This window comes from Ursus maritimus, unplaced genomic scaffold (genome assembly GCF_017311325.1).
Source record: "Ursus maritimus isolate PB19 unplaced genomic scaffold, ASM1731132v1 scaffold_14, whole genome shotgun sequence".
Taxonomy (NCBI): domain Eukaryota; kingdom Metazoa; phylum Chordata; class Mammalia; order Carnivora; family Ursidae; genus Ursus; species Ursus maritimus.
This window is the reverse complement of record NW_024423786.1, coordinates 33,104,295-33,123,750: the sequence shown is the minus strand read 5'-3', so window position 1 is coordinate 33,123,750 and position 19,456 is coordinate 33,104,295. Positions and strand designations below refer to the sequence as shown.

Sequence of the window (19,456 nt, the reverse complement as noted above, 5' to 3'; positions counted from 1 at the left end):
AGCGGAAACCAGAGACAGTCAGTTTTTCCTTTTCGGGGGCACCTCACACAGAAAAGGCATCTCTTCAACACACATAATTAGGAAACAGTCATTTCAGGTGTAAGAGAACTCTAGTTACAAGGAGCTAATATTTTCTGCACACTTAACTACATGGAGGCATTATTCAGATCACTTTACACCCATTATAACTAAGTCTCAACTTTTGAGAAATGGCATTACTTCCCCAGTCTGCCAATAAGGACCTGACGCTCTGAAATGTGTCTTGTCTGAAGTTTCCAACTGGCACTGCACCCTCAAAGCATGTGCCTTTTCCCCACTTAGGCTTGTGCTGTGACTGCCAAGGACTGTCCACCAAACTCAGAGATTGGGCTGTCCAGAGGCAGTGGACAGGGAAACTCCCCACCCTGTGAGGGCACGGAGGCAGCCTCTAGCCTGACTATGGGGGGGGGGGCAGTTAGGAGGATGGTGAGACAGGGTGGGGGCGAATGTCTAACAGCCCCCCTGGGTGCCTGCCTCTTTTATGTACCCAGATTCGATCAGCCCCCAGATGTTTTGCCGGAACACATCTTCAGTGATGCGCCCTGAGGTTCTCTAAGCCCCAGAAGCATTTAAAATAAGCCTCCTCATGCTTGTGGGAGATTTTGCTTGTGGAAGGAGTTTGTGTGTAATTATTATAAGTTTTGTTGTTTTTGCTAATTATAAAAGCAATATATGCTCTCTCTCAAAAATTCAGACATTGCCAAGAACATAACTACCACAGCAATGGTTCCCTGGTGCCACCCCCAGGCTGTCCGTAAACAGTGAGATTCCTTCAGACTTTGTTCTGCGTATATAATAATATGTTCTCTGGGGGAATTTCGTTTTTGTTATTTTTGTTTGCTTTTCTTTACCTACTGGTTTAATCCTAAACATACAGTTTTATGTTATATGTTTCTGCATTATTTGCACTTTCAACAATCACACGGCTGAGAGCACAGGCTTCCTGGGTTCAAAAGCTGTGTCTATCACTTTATTGCTGTGCGACCTTGGAGATGGGTAATTAAAATACTGGGCCTCAGTTTGCCCATCCAGAAACTGGGTATAATAATATCTATCTAGGGGCGCCTGGGTGGCACAGCGGTTAAGCGCCTGCCTTCGGCTCAGGGCGTGATCCCAGCGTTATGGGATCGAGCCCCACATCAGGCTCCTCCGCTATGAGCCTGCTTCTTCCTCTCCTACTCCCCCTGCTTGTGTTCCCTCTCTCGCTGGCTGTCTCTATCTCTGTCAAATAAATAAATAAAATCTTTAAAAAAAGAAAAAAAATAATATCTATCTAATAGGGTTGTTGGAGGTGTGATGACATGCAAAGTCCTAAGAGTAGTAACTAACATATTACAAGAGCTAAATAAATGAAATACATTATTATAGTATTGTTTTTATTTATTTTGTCATTTAAAAATATTTTTTATTTTACTTAATTCATTTTTTTAAGATTTATATTTACTTGGGGGGGAGGGGGAGCAGAGGGAGAGAGAATCCCAAGCAGACTTCCTGACGTGGGGCTTGATCTCACGACTCTGAGATCATGACATGAGCTGAAACCAAGAGTCGGATGCTTAACCGACTGTGCTACCCAGGCACCCCTAAAAATATCTTTAAAGTATGAGTTAGAATGAACAACTTGACTTTGTTTACTGTTCATATATATTTTCTCTTCTGTGCTGTTTATTCATACCCTTCAACTATTTTCCTATTGGGTTTTCAAATTTCTGTTATTGCTTTGCAAGAGTCCTTCGTATATTGGGGAGGTTAGTAATTTCATACTGAAGAGAAGTTCCCAAAAGGTGCTGGCAAGGAACATGGGCTTTGGAAATGAGCTGAGTTCAGGTTAGAATCCCAGCTCCACCACTCGCCTGTCACGTGACCCTGAGCAAGCTGCTCCACTTTTAAACCTCTATTCAGTGGGCAGAATTCTAGCACGGCCCCCAGAACCCCCAGCCCCTAGTGTACACACGTGTAATCCCCTCCGCTGAGTGCAGGCAGAACCTGAGGATGTGATGAAGAATCACCCCCACGACTAGATTACTAATCATTGGCTTTTAGATCTTCAAAAGGAAGATGACCTGGGTGGTGATCTAATCCGGTGAGCACTTAAAAGGAACTGGGCTCTTCTTCATGTCAGAGCGATACAAAGCATAAGCAATATGTGATGTGAGGCAGATTCTCTATTGCTGGCTTTAAAGATGGAGGATACCACATGACAAGGACCCGAGAGGGGCCTCTAGGAGTTAAGAGCCACCCCTTGCTGACAATCTGCCAAGAAATGGGGACTTCGGTCGTAAAACCACAAGAAACTGAATCACCCCCAATAACCTGAATAAGCTTGGAAGATGAGACTCCACTCTGGCCGACACCTTGGTTCCAGTCTTGTGAGACCCTGAGCAGAGGACCCGGCACACCACGCCCAGACTTCTGGCGTACAGAACTGTGACCTAATGAGTGGCTAGTGTTTCAAGCTGCTAAAGTTGTGGTGATTTGTTACGCAGTGATGGAAAACTAACACAATCTACTTCCTCATCTATGAAATGAGGATGAGGCTCAAACAACATCAATTTCTTGGGATTGTTCTGGGAAGTAATATACACATAAAGCCCTCAACACAGTGCCCGGTATAACCTAAGTGAATGCTAGGGGCTACTTACCTGGGATTAGTGGAGCTGTTATAATTGTATTCATCATTACAAATACAAAACAGGGTAACAAATTATTTTTTTCATAAATATAGTAGGGAAGACCAAGCCTTTAAAAAAATGAAGTCCAAAGGAATAGAAGAGAACTGAAAGGCATTCTGGGTGATGAAGTTTACCATAGCATACTCATTGTCCCTAGCATTTAAAAAAAGATCTTCATGTCTAACTTCCTTTGAAGAAAAGTATGCATCATCAGCCTTGTTTTAAAGAGGCAATATGTGAGATGCCTGGGTGGCTCAGTCAGTTAAGTGTCTGCCTTCTGCTCAGGTCATGATCTCGGGGTCCTGGGATTAAGCCTTACGGTGGGCTCCCTGCTCAGTGGAGAGTCTGCTTCTCCCTCTGCCCCTCATCCCTGCTTGCGCGCGCTCTCTCTCAAATAAATAAAGAAAATCTTTTAAAAATAAATAAAGAGACAATAGCTCTAAAGGCCTGGGGACAGAGAGTCCTGGGTTCAAATGTTGGCTCTGTCACTTACTACAGCTGTGATTTTAGGCAAGCTAGCACATGTGGGGCTCCGTTTCCTCGTCCTTGATATGGGAATAAATGCATCTACCATGCAGGACTGCCATGGCCTTGCCCGGAGCTGATGTCCAGGAAGTGGAGATAAATGTACCGAGTGAGGCTACAAGAGGGAGAACTCTGTGCCACCCTTGTTGCAGGGTGGACACAGTGAGGTCACAATAAATCCTTGCCTGGCTGCATATGTTTTGAGTCTTAGAGACCGTCACTCTACTGAGTTGTGAATTTTAGAACATTCCAGTCTGACCTTCAAGAAACATTCAACGACACTGAGGTGTGTGCACTTCCTTCCAAATACAGGACCTGGAATGTGTCAAGGCAGCGTGAAGCAGGCACAAACCAGGTTCTAGTTCTGATCTCTTGGGAGAGACCCGGGAGAGATCTGGTAACAGCACCAAACTCTTCCTTGGAGCAAATGACCCTTCCTTACCTCAAGGAGCTCTCGTGGAGCGCCCTGACAAAACGCCATCCACCTAACTCCTTCAGAGGGAACATGTGACCAAGGCTGGTCCATCTTCTTGATGACAGTGATTGGCCAAGGCACAGCCACGTGACCCAAGCCAGGGCAATCAGAGCCCTTCACTGGGATTTCATATGTGGACCCTGGAATCAAAAGCTTCTCTCTTTCCTCTGGAAATGAGCAGCTGTTTGTGGTCATCTTCTCCCTCCAAAACAGTTCACATGTAGTACATAGGATACGACCAATACCCCAAAAGTAACAAAGCTGAAAGGGAGTATCCCTGGATACTGTTGCACCTGAAGCCTACCCACCTCCATGTCCCTCAGTCACATGAGCCAATCAATCTCCCTTTCCACTTGAGCTAGTTTTAATTGAGTTTCTATTATTTGCAATCAAGAGTCCTAATACATTAGGCCTTGTTTTCCACATCTGAAAATTAAAAGGTTGGGGCTACAATGTCCAAAGTTTCTTCCAAAGCTTCGAGTCTAGAAATTTCTTCCCAAATGGCCTAGGCAAGAATGAAGACCAGGCACTGGAGAAAGAGACAAGACAAGCAATAGCCATGAAAAATTTGTTTGCTATTTAATGGAAACGTCAGTTCTAACACCTAATCGATGTCTGGTATGGAGCAGGTCTTGCTAAGTACTTCCTAGTTAACTAATAGGCAGTGGTAGGAGTTGCGCTCCTGAGATTTCCACACTTCTAGAGTGAGTTTCCTCCCTGAGTCAGTCTCTCTCTCTCTCTCTCTCAGCTAACCGGAGGAGCTGTAGCAAATATTTGAACAAGGAAGGAAATTCTGAGCTCAGCACTGCCTCAACCAGATGGGGACCAGATGTGCAGTAAGCACCTGACGGAAGCACTTAGTAACAGTACTACAGGGTCCCACCTTCTTATTCCTGTCATTCTGTTCTGGTTTTACTCATGATGTTCCCACTGTAACTACCCCAACCAAAACCTCCTCTTGGCTTCTTTCCATGAGCGTATATGCAGCACCCGTGGGTCTGGTGAGAGACGGGCACGACCCCACGTCTTGTTCAGGAAGGTGGGGGAGTCAGGAGGGTTGGTAACACCAAGGGCCTCTGTCTGCTTAGACAAGAGTGGGAATCAAGAGACCCAAACAGCACTTAATAAGGACAACTCCTATAAAAGGCTAAATCACTTGGTAGGTAGACAGAGTGTCATCCAAGGGTCACCAGCTCTTCCTGAACCTCACTACAGCCAAAAACTGCAGCCCCCCAAAAAAGGAAAACCACAAAGCCTACTACTAATGCCCTGAGGAGTAATGCAGATCTGCAGTGAATGTTTCCAGGGAAGACAATGAGGGGGTTACAATACAACTCACTCAGAAAGACTTTCCTTAAAATTATTTTGAAACATCTCTCTCTTTTTCCAGACTCCTTATTAAGATGCCAACCACTCCCTCTCCTCCCTTCATGCTCCAGCTCCCTTCTGAACCCTCACATGTGTCCCTCTTGGCTTCTCATCTAGAGTAATGTGGTTCCTTGTCCTCTCGCCTTTTACCATCCATCTTCTCCCACCACTTCTCCCCACACCAACCCCAAAATCCACCAATGCCTAGAATATAGTGAACTAACACAGGATCTTTATTCTTTACAAGCCAAAGAGGAATGGAATTATGAATACTTGTAACGATTTCCTCTGCCACATATATAAATACGGGAAATTTACTAGCACAGATTCTAAAACCTTCCTTTCTCAATAAAGAAGAAAATAAAGCATTCACAAAAAGCATGCCCTGCCCTAGGACAGCATGCACAGCTCAGTCTAACAGGCCTGGGAGTCACATTTCATTACAGAAAACGTATCAGCTAATAATGCCTCAAAAGTCTTCATCCTGGCATTCTGGGTCCCTCGTGTTCTTCAGTTCCAATTACCATAATGATGGTTACAAAGCATGGCCTGGCTGGGAGTAAGGGTGTTTCCACTTGGTAGCGTTCCCTCCTACCCTCTCTATGTCAGGGAGGATTATGCTCCAACACAGAAAGAGATCAATTTGGCCAATGTGGCAATTGATCAAGCCTCAGACCATCTCCCTCTTGCATATCCTGAGGTCAGTTTGTCTAACTTTACCAATATGCCCCATGGGCCAGGAGAAATCAAAGCACGGACAAGGGACCAAAATAAACACCACAGCTGACCTAACCGCCTAACTGACTCTACTTACTCCAACGATTTTAACTATTCCCTAATTTCAAATGTTACCATGCAGGGATGAAGCTATCAAAGGGTCACTTTAACCAAGTGTATATCTAACAGGTTCCTTTGAGTAGCAATTTCTATAAGACAGAGTTGTGCTCAAAAATTCACAAAACATTTTTCAAGGGAAAACAGCTGAAAAGGTCTTATGGCCATAAGTATGGTAATCAATTGTCCCAGTTTGCCTGGGACTTCCAGTGCTAAAACCAGGACAATGGTTGGTAAACTTGGGTAGTTGGTCACCCCAATGTACCCCAAGAGTTGGCTAGTGACCACTGCTGAATCAGAAGGAAGGGTACCCTGAGGGGAGGCCAGAGACAGAGAGAAAATAAATATCTTCCAACAAAGACCAATTTGCTCATAGAAGGTCTAATTTCTCTACAGTTCAAAATCGACAATAAATGTCAACTATTCCAAAGTGTGTACAAACTATCTTGTCAACCAGAATTTATGAGCAATGACTTTGGGAAATGCCACCAACGCCATCAACTCACCTTAATGTAGTCTCCAAGCATAGCAACACATCAAAGGCTCTGAGAAGTCCCGCAGCGGTGAACATATTTAATTAGGTGCTCTCAGTGTGCCCCAAGTTTATTTGACCACACAAGGTTTTTTCCACCTAATGGTTATGATCATCCAACTGAAGACACCTGGAGGAAGGGGATCTTATCCACAAAACCATAAACAGCTTAGGAGACACATGACTTACATTCGGTAAGACATGCACGTCTATTTAAGAGGTCAACACGTTTCACTTTGTACTCAGTGAAAAGCATATTGTAAACTTACTGGAAATAGAGCCGTGATCTATATTTATTTTTAATAACACACTTGGGGAAAATGACTAAGCTCTACGTAGGAGACTAAAGGGGAACTCAGTGAACTCACTAGAAAAAACAGTGCTGAAAAGACCAAAGACGTGAGCTCGAAACACAGCCTGAAGTGGACTTTGCGTCTGATGGATGTGAAAGATTTGTTTCTTCATTCAACAAAGTCATTAAGTACGTAGGTGCTAAGCCCAGGGATACAGCAGTGAACAAGAGAGAATGACAAGGTCTCTACAGACCTGATGCTTGGAGCTTCTAATATGACATTTCCGTAGGCACCAACTATCTCATCCCAACAATGAGAAGAAAGTGCAGGGGTCCACAGGTGGTGCCTGAGCTCAGACAGCTTTCCCACAGGAGGTGATGTCAAGGCTTAGACCTAAGGGATGAAGTGGGTGGGCCAGTTGCAGTGTGTGTAGGAGTGCAGTGCTGGACAGAGGGGCTGTGTTCTAGGCAAAAGAAACAGCTCAGGCAAAGGCCAGGTGGTAAAACTGAGCTCTGAGCATTCTTTACACACACAAGGGTCTTTTTCCTAAGGTCAGAGCTAGAACTCATTTTCACACACGGCAGGGCTTCTATACACTATTATTATTATTGCTATTAATATTATTATGTTAAGGAAGAGAACTTTGCATCAAGAGGAGGTTAGATCTGACTATAATTCCACGGGTCTACAGCTTTATGATTGGGAGATTTTATGATTCCCCTTAAAAATCTGTTTAGAGCTTCCAGACTTCTCCTTCTGGAAAACAAAGCTCCCCGTGAAATCATAAATCTATATATTAACAGATGGTACATTTCCGATTTCTTTTTTCTTCGTTGTGCACCCATCCCTCCAGGTCCCCCAGAAAACAGGTATAATGCCTCCCCCTCCTCAACCCTGACTTGGCTTCTTCACCAGATGCTTCCAGGAGCCCAAGACCTATCAGGCAAACGGACATCAGCAGGCACTTAATTGAGCCACTTAACGTTTTTAATTAAGCCACAACCGCTGATACAAACGCGATTTCTCCAAGTGCTGAAACACAGCTTTTTTGGGTGAAGCCCGATTAGTAGAGCCAACCCCAACAGCACTGTCTCTGGAGCAGCCAGAATAGGGTGTAGAACAGTGGGGACCACGCCCGGGAAAACACTTACCCCTCTGAAATTCCAGGCTTTAGGGGAGGGGAACATGGGGAAGTTGTTCTGCCGCTGCCGCCTAGGCCTAGAAGAGGAGAAAAGACAAGACAGTGTGTTCGTCACTCATGGGTTGGATGCTCAGAGGAAATCACCAACTTCAGACGTCGTTTATCAGAAAGAGAGATGCCTGGAGAAACGGCCCAGGCCGATGAGGCAGCTGGCCTCTTCTACAGCCCCGCAGTCCTTCACAACCAAATGCACTCCGAACTCCTTCCCAGCCCCCCAGGACCAGAGCTCCAGAGTCCCTTGGAAATAGTCAAGCCCCGACCCTTAAAAAATCAAATCGAATCTAAAATTCAACCTGGTTGCAATCAAGGAGCCAGACCAAGCTCCCGATCTTGATCTTTGTTGCTCACACACAAGCAATTCCCAAACGGACATCATCAGCTGGTGTTTACAGCTTCAGCCGAGCCTGGAACTCTCCCTGGTGGAGGCCACACCTGAGCTCCAGACTTTTTAGAGGGACGGTCCACAGGACACGGAGCCGCTGCCTCGCCAGCCAGAACCGGTTCCCTCACCGATCAATGTGTCCACGTGCATCAGTATCCTTACAGCAGCGGCAGTGTGGCTGGGCAGCTCCAGGCACACCAGCAACACCTTATTTCTGTCCTGGAGAGTGAATCCAAGTTTGTAGCTGCCAACAGACCTCCAAGGACACCTTCTACAATGTTTCCATGGAGTAATAAATTACTCCTCCCAAAACTGTTGGAGTCTGTCAATATGGAAATTCAAATCTCATGTTTGCTCCAAGTACCACCTCACTGAAAAGCATCCCTGAGAAAGGTCCATCTTGGACTTTCCCTGAGGTTTTAGTCACCGATGTACCAAGGAGGTACTAAGTTGTCGGTTTTTCACATGATAGCCACACCTGTACTTTGACTTCCCCGCCATAATGAGCAGTAATGCCAGACAGAAGTGACCGCTGCACAGGCTTGAGGCAGGCTCGAGTAAAAATCTTAACTGGCTCTCCCACAGGAAAGAGATGAATAAGCAAAATGCAGCAGCTAACAGGTATTGAGTCCTTAAAACAGCGCACGCTGAAACTTCACAGAGTTAGTCTCACTGACTCACAAAGCAAGCCAGGGTTTGTCACTGTACCCATTCAGCAGATAAGAAAACAGAGACCTAAGGATGTTAAGTGCCAGCTATCAGCACACAGGTGAAATCAGGATTCTGGTCTCAGTTGTCTGATCTCAGATCCCATGGCATTTTATTAGCTATGTGACCCTGACCTTGAGACTTTCTCTCTTGGGCTTTCAAACCGCCTGTGTGCAAAATGGGAGGAACGATACCCAGTGTATAGTCAAGATGGGCTGGGGGTTCTAAATCCAGTTCCATCACTGCTAAGTTCTCAAAGATGTCAGTGCAGAGCCCCTTCCCCTCCTCCCAAATTCTGGCTCCAACAACAGCCTTCGACCAGGGGCACAGGACCGACACAGAATTCTGGCTCCAAGAACAGCCTTTGACCAGGGGCACAGGACCGACACAGAATTCTGGCTCCAACAACAGCCTTCGACCAGGGGCACAGGACTGACACAGAAAAGCTGGGACAACTCACCAAAAGCTGTGTCTTTATATCCAGCTCCACTTCTGCCTCAATTCCTCCCCACCCACACGTACAACAATAAAAACCCAGGCTAATAATAATATCTCAAGACAAACAGAACACGTGGGTTGTTATTTAGATTTAATACACTTCTCTATTAAGTAACATGTTGGTCTAAGTTCTTCTTAAAAAGCCTTTCCCCCTTGCGAGAAAAAAACTTAAGAGTTTAACAAAACAGCTCCCTGGATACGGTTCCCTCCTCTCCTGGGTTATAATTGGGCTTTGCTTTCCTAATTATTTGATGAGCTTCACTGCTTCCAAAGCAACAACGTACAGCAAGCAGAACACAGTGAGTAAATGGGCCCCTGTTTTATATCTTGCGGTCCACAGAAAACTATGATCACAACAATTAACAGCAATTAAGTTACATGGTGTGCCAGGGACTGTGTTAAACACTTTGCCTACATAATCGAAGTCTCACAGTAAGATAGGTTATTATGTTACAGTATATTGTTAGTACATGAAATACAGGGAGTGTTATAATGGTGCTATAGAATATTTTATATAGAAATATATATGTACAAACTTATAATACATAACACATTATAATGGCAATATATATTTTTTAAAATAGTTTTATTTATTTAAAGTAAGCTCTACACCCAATGTGGGGCTTGACCTCAAGATCAAGAGTCGCATGCTCTACCAACTGAGCCAGCCAGGCGCCCCGGCATTATATACTTTTAAATAAATAGTATAACTTTGTATCATAACATATTTTCATATAATATTATGGTATAATGGGGGATATTATCATTACCCCCATTTTACAGATGAGATAAACTGGGACTCAGAGAGGTTAAGCCACATGCCAAAAGTCACATAGCTGGTAGGTGGCCAAGGTAGGATTCATAACCACTTGTGTCTGACTCCAGATTCAGAGGACGTAGCCCCTCTCATACAGAGAGAAGCCCCACCAAACAGGGTATAGCATGCTTTTGGAAGAATATGGCCTGGGGGTTCCTTGTGGGAAGGTACCAGCTTAGCAGGGCCTCACAATAAGAAACTTCATAGGCAAAGAAAAAGGATCAAAGCAAATCTGTCAATTCAGGGCACTCTCAGGCAATTTGGACACACCCTTCTCCACTGGGGAAATTGCCAGGAAACCTACCAAAAGAAGGACTGTTCCTAAGTACAGGCTCCCCCCAGCCCTTGTATAACATCACCAGCCAGGCTTCCAGATCAATCACATTAGCTGGAACCCCTTTAACAGTCTACTCTGGCATCATAAGAGTCTCCTACTAGTAACCTCCTTCTCCCCAGCCAAACACTAGCACCCAGGTGGCTTTAAAGGACAGCTTCAGGAAGGGCCTCTGGGTGGCTCAGTCGGTTAAGTACCTGACTTATAACCTGGCTCAGGTTATAATCTCAGGGTCCTGGGATGGGGGCCTGTGTTGGGCTCTCTGCTCAGCGGGGAGTCTGCCCCTTCTCCGCCCCTGCTTGCACCCACACCCCGCCCACGCATGCATGGTTAAGCAGCACAGCCTGTCCTGCAGATGTCAGGAGGACAACGCGGAACAGTAACGCTCCACCTCTGTGGAGGAATCCATGGGCAGCCAGGGGTGGGCCTGCAGCAGGAGGGAAGCCACTGTGACAGCAGGGAGCACTTCCTGCCTGGAAGGAGGTTACAACCATAGGGAAGGTTGGGAAGAAGAGTTATAAACATTCCCCCCTCCAGAGAGCTTATGGTAGACATGGAGAAATGCCCACGGGAGGAGCAAAGATGCATTTAGGGAATGATCGCAAATTCAGGTGTGTGTGTGGCTGGACTCACACAGTAGCACCAGGCCTCAGGGTTAGCAACAGAATGTATTTCCCACCACAGGAAAACAAATACAACTTGTTCCCACCCCTTGGGAAGAGCATTAGTGACCATTTCCAGAGCAGCTCCTAAGAGTATGGGTTTCAGAAGCTTCCGCGGCCCATGCACTGTGTGGGTCTAAGAGCCTAGTGCCTGGGGTAGGACCCACTTGGGGCTCCGAAAGTGGCTCCCTCCTTTTTTTTTAAGATTTTATTTATTTATTTATTTGACAGAGAGAGACACAGCCAGTGAGAGAGGGAACACAAGCAGAGGGAGTGGGAGAGGAAGAAGCAGGCTCCCAGTGGAGCAGGGAGACGATGCAGGGCTCGATCCCAGGACCCTGGGATCACGCCCTGGGCCAAAGGCAGATGCTTAATGACTGAGCCACCCAGGCGCCCCAGCTCCCTCCCTTTCTTGCTGCAGGACTTCAACCAGGCTACCTACTCTCTACTCCCTCTGAGCCTCCATTTTCTTGTCTGTAAAATGGGGATAATAATCTCTCTTCACAAAATTGAAGCATTAATATACTATATAAAATGGCAGAGAATCTGGCACTCATGGATGCTCAAATTAGCTTTTACAGTAGCCCCCTTCTGCACGAAAGGTATGTTCAGGGGCACCTGGCTGGCTCAGTCAGTGACTCTTGATCTTGGGGTTGTGAGTTCTAGCTCCACATTGTATGCAGAGCTTTATTATTTTTTTTTATTAAATTTATTTTTTTAAGTTCCATGATTTATTACTTGCATATAACACCCAGTGCACCATGCAATACGTGCCCTCCTTAATACCCATCACCAGCCTATCCCATCCCCCTCCCCCCCACCGAAGCCCTTGGTTTGTTTCCCAGAGTCTATAGTCTCTCATGGTTCCTTCCCTCTTCTGTTTACCCTCCCTTTCTTCTTCCCTTTCTTCTCCTAACAATCTTCCTACTTCTCATGTTCCATAAATGAGTGAAACCATATGATAATTGTCTTTCTCTGCTTGACTTATTTCGTTTAGCATTATCTCCTCCAGTCCCGTCCATGTTGCAGCAAATGTTGAAAAATTGTTCTTTTTTATGGCTGAGTAATATTCCATTGTATATATGGACCACATCTTCTTAATCCAGACATCTGTTGAAGGGCATCTCGGCTCCTTCCACGATTTAGCTATTGTGGACAATGCTGCTATGAACATTGGGGTGCATATGGCCCTTCTCTTCACTACGTCTGTATCTTTGGGGTAAATACCCAGTAGTGCAATTGCTGGATCATAGGGTAGCTCAATTTTCTTAGGGTACATTTCAAGACTCCCTGAACCAACGGATATGACTGAACCCCATACATGCTATGTTTTCTCCTATACGTACGCACTTATAATTAAGTTTAATTTATGAATGAGTAAGGGGATGACAACAATAATGCCTAGTAAGATAGAATTATAACAGAGGAACCCTGGATGGTTCCATCGGTTGAGTGAACGACTTTTGATTTCAGCTCAGGTCATGATCTCAAGGTCATGGGCTTGAGCCACACGACAGCCACACCCAGCATGGAGCCTGCTTAAGATTCTCTCTCTCCCTCTCCCCCCTCCACTCCCCCAAAAAAGAATTGTAACACTATATATAGTAATAAAAGTTATGTGAATGTGGCCTATCTCAAATACCTTATTGTACTGTATCGCCCTTCCTCTTACGATGCTGTGAGATGATAAAATGCCTATTTGATCAGATGCGGTGAGGTGAATGATGTGGGCATTGTGACGTAGTGTTAGGTTACTACTGACCTCTCACAATTCATCGTAAGGAGGAGCATCCTGAAGACTCCTTCTTTAACACAGTAAGAAGGAATGTTACTTATCATTATCATCGGTAAGGCTCATGTTGGACAGCCAGTGAAATTCGCACTAATTCTTACACGTTGGATAAAATAGAAGTAAAACAAAACAAAGGCTTCAACCTGCCATATTTGTATTAGACAACAACATGACCACAAATATGAACACAATGTAACCATGAAAAGTGATCCCCTCCATTCCCTAATTTTCTGTCCCCCACTCTATTTCCCTTCCAAAGAGTACCACCTTTGCCAGCATGTTGCGTTATGTTTTAAATATTTTAATGTCTTAATTCTCAACTCAGGGCAGCATGCTAACAAAACGTTCCTTTTATTTCTTTTGTTTTACTTCTCCCTTTCCATGGAGACAATTGTAGCATTACTAAGAAAGCCAAAAAGCTACATTTTGTAAGAAAGATTAGTGCAGAATATGGTATCACCTGTGCCAGGTAATTTTTCATTCAATTTTAGAGAGAGAGAGAAAGACAGTCCCCTCTGAGCACGGAGCCCGACACGGGGCCCGATCCCACAACTCTGAGATCACGACCTGAGCCGAAATTACGAGGCAGACGCTCAACTGACTGAGCCACCCAGACGCCCCATGCCAGGTATTTTTATTCTGTTTGAACTACTTAAGACAGTGACAGTCTCTTTCAGGTAAATGCTTCTTAGTTCTGTGTGTGATACCTGATCGAGGATGGACTGGCAGGTGGTTAGCCCGGTGAAGACCCAATTCTTTGTGGAGAAGCTCTCAGTGAAGAGGTAGTTTGCCAAATAGAAAGCTCCGCAGTCTGGCTCGTCTGTTACAACAAAAGCACCAAGGCATCCCCCAGTAACATGTTTCCATAGTCCGTACGGCCATACTCAGCTTTGTTCACTCCTGCCATGGCTGCCGCTCTGGGATCGAGCCCCACATCAGGCTCCTTGCGCAGCGGGGAGTCTGCTTCTTCTCCCTCTGCTGTTCTCCCTGCTTGTGTTCTCGTGCACTCCCTCTCTCTCTCTGACAAATAAATAAATAAAATCTTTAAAAAATAAAAAAAGAACACCTTATAGGGCAGACACAGTACCAGACATTAGAGATACAGTTACATTACATTAGTGAACAACACAGATCTGGTGTCTGCTTTCGTGAAACTTACAAAAGGACAATGAGAGAGAGAGAGAGAATAGTAAGTCTTAAAAAAAAAAAAAAAAGAGTGGTAGTAGGGAGTGCCAAAGGGGCTCAATCACTTGGGGAGCCAGAAGGACCTCCCAGAGGAAATGAGGCCTCCCTGTGACCTGACAGAGATAAGGGACTCAAGCAGGTGATAAGACAGGGACCAACAGGCCAGGCCATGGGAAAAGCAAGCAAAAAATGCAGGAGGTATAAAGGTGATCTTTGCAAAAATTACCAAAATTGACAAAACTGGCCAAACTGACTGCTAAAGTTAAAAGAGTCAAGAGTTAAGATGCAAAAGAGAGATGTCATGTTGTAAAAACTGGAAGCTAAACTTAACATCTTAAACATCTTAAGAACTTAAACATCTGCCAATAAAGGATAGCTTAAATGAAGCTCTATTTATTTTTTGCAGTGGAAGACCCCGTAGGACAATATACTAGTGAAAAATCTCCAAAAAAAAAAAAAAAAAAGAGAGAGAGAGAGAGAGAGAGAGAAAGGACATCCAAGTGGCAGGAGATATGCATGATATATGATATAATCCTATTTAGAATCTCACAAAATAACACTCTATTGTTGATAGCCACACATATGCGTAGTTAAGACTACAGATGAAAAGGTTTTATCAACCACAGCAGAGAGGTTCTCTCTGGGGATTGAGAAGGAAAAGGGACGGGAGTGGGACCCACGTGAGACTTCCTCTCTACCTGTAATGTCCCATCTATTCACATAAAAATTCTGAAGCCAATAGGACAAAATCATGTTTCTTAAATCTAAATGGTAGGTACAGAGATGAATGTTATAATAGCCTATATTTTGCTATATGGGTGAAACAGTTTATAATTAATAACAGTAATAAACAAATGAATAAATTATGGCACAGCCATATAGTAAAATACTGAGGCATCCATTAAAGACAATGCCTTCACCAGCAAAGTCCATAAAATACAGTATGTGGAAAAAGAAGCAGGACAACACATAAACCCATTTATGTTTACACACACGCACACACACACTCTCACGCTCACGCACGTGCACAATGAGCTGTGTACGCTGAGTGAGGGCCCTGGAAGGGCATGTGCCCAGCTGTTGACAGTGATGGATGATGTGTGCAGCCAGGGTGGGGGGTGGGAAGCACAGATGTGGACATCATCTTTTACATTATGTATTTTTCAATCTTTATGATGGAAATGTATTGTGCAATGAAAATCATGGTCATGTTTACTGAAGGGCCTCGACAGACCGGGAAGGAGGCAGACAGGCATGAGATGAGGCTGAAGAGGCGGCCGGAGCTGGACAGGGCAGAACCTTAAAGGCTTGGGTTGGGGGCTTGGCCGTGGGCTGAGGGGGCTCCACGGAAGCTACAGAGTGGGGAATGACATGCGATTTTGATCCCACTGGCTAGGGGGAAGTGAAGACGGCTGAGGGGTCCAGAATGAAGGCAGAGACCAGCTGGGAGGCTGCTGCAGGCGTCCAGACCCACTGCAGCCTCGCTCACGGGGCACTTTCTGAAGGCACAGAAGTCGCAAGTGTCCATGCAGACTTCTTTTCTCCATTTTCTATCCCTCCGCAGTTGTTTTCTAGAACAGCACTGTCCAGTAGCAACATCATGCGAGCTGCATACGTAATTTTAAACTTTTTATTAGTCGCATTAAAACGGTAAACAGAAACAGGTAAGTTTAGTTTTAGTCATATAGTTTATTTAACTCAATATATCCAGATACTATTATCAGTTCAATATGTAATAGAAAAAAGATATTAGAGATATTTTACATTTTTTCACATCTTCAAAATCCAATGAGTCTTTTGCTGGGGCGCCTGGGTAGCTCATTTGGTTAAGTGTCGGACTCTTGATTTCAGCTTAGGTCATGATCTTGGGGTCATGAGATCGAGCCCCGCATCTGGCTCTGGGCTGAGCAAGGAGCCTGCTAAAGATTCTCTCTCTCCCTGTCCCTCTGCCCCTTCCCCCTCCCGCTCATGCTCTCTCTCTCTCTCTGTTAAATTAATTAATTCTTAAAAATCCAATGAGTATTTTGCTCTTACATCAATCTTAATTGGCACTAGCCATGTTTCAAGTGCTCAGCAGCAGTATGTAGCATGTGTCTAAGATACCGGACAGCCCAGTTATAGAAAAACAACACATGGGGCACCTGGGTGGCTCAGTTAAGTGTCTGCCTTCGGCTCAGGACATGATCCCAGAGTCCTGGGATCGAGCCCCACATCACGTTCCCTGCTCCGCTGGGAGCCTACTTCTTCCTCTCCCACTCCCCCTGCTTGTGTTCCCTCTCTCGCTGGCTGTCTCTGTCTCTGTCAAATAAATAAATAAAATCCTTAAAAAAAAAAAAAGAAAAGAAAAATTTGGAAGAAAAAAGTATTTCTCAAAGGCTTTAGGGATGTAGTCTCTGGAAAATTGTCTCTGGAAGTTATTTTCAGGTCACATCTTTACTTGAATAGAGCAACAAATGAAATTTTTCCCAAATGGAAACTATCCCAAACAATGGGATGTCTATAATCTGGTCCTAAATAATATAGAACTACTCTAATCAAACTAATTCCAGAATGAACGAAAAAGAAGAGATTGCAATTATTTTTTTAAACCCATGAAATGATTGTATTTGTAGTTCGCATTTTGTAAAATGTTTGTTCAGGTCATTTACTCATTTATAAAAGGGATGTTCTTTTTTTGTTACTGATATGTAAGGGCTCTTTATAGACTCAGGAGCAAGCACGTAGCAAAATACCTGGTACTCTAGTAACCACCAAAAAGGTATGTGTTCAGTTCCATCCACTGCTAAATGAAAATGGATAAGCAAAAGGTGTTATAATGCCTGCAATGGGATGTTATTCAAAAGGACCAAGTACTGCACATGCTATGACATGGAGAACCTGGAAAACGTTATGCAAGGTGAAAGAAGCCAGACACAAAAGGCCACATCGTGTAGGATTCCATTTAATGAAATACCCAGAAGAGGCAAATTCATAGAGACTAAAAGCAGACTAGCAGTGGCCAGGGGCTGGGGGAAAGAGAGCGCGTGGGAAGTGACTGTTTAACGCGTACACAATTTCCTTTGTGGTGATGAAAACATCATGGAATTAGATAGTGGTGACAGATACACAACATTGTGTATGTACTTAATTATTGTACACCTGAAATGGTAAGATGGTAAATATGTGATGTGTGTTTGACCACAACTTTTTAATAGGGAGGGTATTCTTTGGGTAAATACCTAGTAGTGCAATTGCTGGATTGCAGGGTAGTTCTATTTTTAGCTTTTTGAGAAACCTCCACACTCTTTCCCACAGTGGCTGCACCAGTTTGCATTCCCACCAACAGTGCAAGAGGGTGCTCCTTTCTCCACATCCTCACCAACACCTGTTGTTTCTTGTGTTGTTGATTTTAGCCATCCTGACAGCAGTAAAGTGATATCTCATTGTAGTTTTGATTTGCATTTCCCTGATGATCAGTGATGTTGAGCATCTTTTCATGTCTCTTTACCCAAAGAATAAAAAATACTAATTCAAAGGGATACACGCACCCCGATGTTTATAGCAGCATTATCTACAATAGCCAAATTACGGAAACAGCCCAAGTGTCCATCGACTGATGAATATACTTGAACAGCCCAAATATATATATATATATATGTGTGTGTGTGTATATATATACACACATATATACACAATGTGTGCATATATATACACATACATACATACACACACGCGCACACACACAATGGAATATTAGTCCGCCATAAAAAAAAATGAAATCTTGCCATTTCCAACAACGTGGGTGGAGTTAGAGAGCATCATGCTAAGCGAAATAAGTCAGTCAAAGACAGACAAATACCATACAATTTCACTCATATGTAGAACTTAAGAAACAAAACAAATGAGCAAAGGTGGGGTGGGGGGAAGAGAGGCAAACCAAGAAACAGACTCTTAACTAGAGAGAACAAACTGAGTGATATCTCATTGTAGTTTTGATTTGCATTTCCCTGATGATCAGTGATGTTGAGCATCTTTTCATGTCTCTTTACCCAAGAATAAAAATAATACAATTCAAAGGGATACACGCACCCCGATGTTTATAGCAGCATTATCTACAATAGCCAAATTACGGAAACAGCCCAAGTGTCCATCGACTGATGAATATACTTGAACAGCCCAAATATATATATATATATATATGTGTGTGTGTGTATATATATACACACATATATACAAATGTGTGCATATATATACACATACATACATACACACACGCGCACACACACAATGGAATATTAGTCCGCCTATAAAAAAAAATGAAATCTTGCCATTTCCAACAACGTGGGTGGAGTTAGAGAGCATCATGCTAAGCGAAATAAGTCAGTCAAAGACAGACAAATACCATACAATTTCACTCATATGTAGAACTTAAGAAACAAAACAAATGAGCAAAGGTGGGGTGGGGGGAAGAGAGGCAAACCAAGAAACAGACTCTTAACTAGAGAGAACAAACTGCTGGTGACCAGAGGGGAGGTGGGGGTGGGGGTGAAAGAGGTGATGGGGATGAAGGAGGGCACTTGTCCTGATGCACACCAGGTGACGTGTGAAGATGTTCAATCACTACATTGTTCACCTGAAATTAGTATTACACTGTATGTTCAAATGGCTAACAGACACATGAAAAAATGTTCAAAATCATTAGCCATCAAGGAAATTCAAATCAAAACCACACTGAGATACCACCTTACGCCAGTTAGAATGGCAAAAATTGACAAGGCAAGAAACAACAATTGTTGGAGAGGATGTGGAGAAAGGGGATCCCTCCTACATTGTTGGTGGGAATGCAAGTTGGTACAGCCACTCTGGAAAACAGTGTGGAGGTCCCTTAAAAGTTAAAAATTGAGCTACCCTATGATCAGACCATTGCACTACTGGGTGTTTACCCCAAAGATACAGGCGTGAGTGAAGAGAAAGGGCCATATGCACCCCAATGTTCATAGCAGCAATGTCCACAATAGCTAAATCGTGGAAGGAGCCGAGATGCCCTGCAACAGATGACTGGATTAAGAAGTTGTGGTCCATATATACAATGGAATATTACTCAGCAATCAGAAAGAATGAGTTCTCAACATTTGCTACAACATGGACGGCACTGGAGAT

The 19,456-nt window shown here is 44.0% G+C and overlaps 1 protein-coding gene across 5 annotated transcripts in view; it reads right to left on the bottom strand.

Moving 5' to 3' along the window:
- ARHGEF3 (Rho guanine nucleotide exchange factor 3) overlaps positions 1 to 19,456 on the bottom strand; it is a 296,518-nt gene that overhangs the window by 191,257 nt on the left and 85,805 nt on the right. For 4 of the 5 annotated variants that reach the window (XM_040628659.1, XM_040628660.1, XM_008703632.2 and 1 more), the window contains one exon: positions 7,890 to 7,956. In XM_040628659.1, the coding sequence (XP_040484593.1) occupies positions 7,890 to 7,956 (67 nt within the window). Of the gene's footprint in view, positions 1 to 7,889; positions 7,957 to 13,839; positions 14,122 to 19,456 lie in introns of those variants that run through there. The other variant, XM_040628661.1, reaches the window with a different exon arrangement.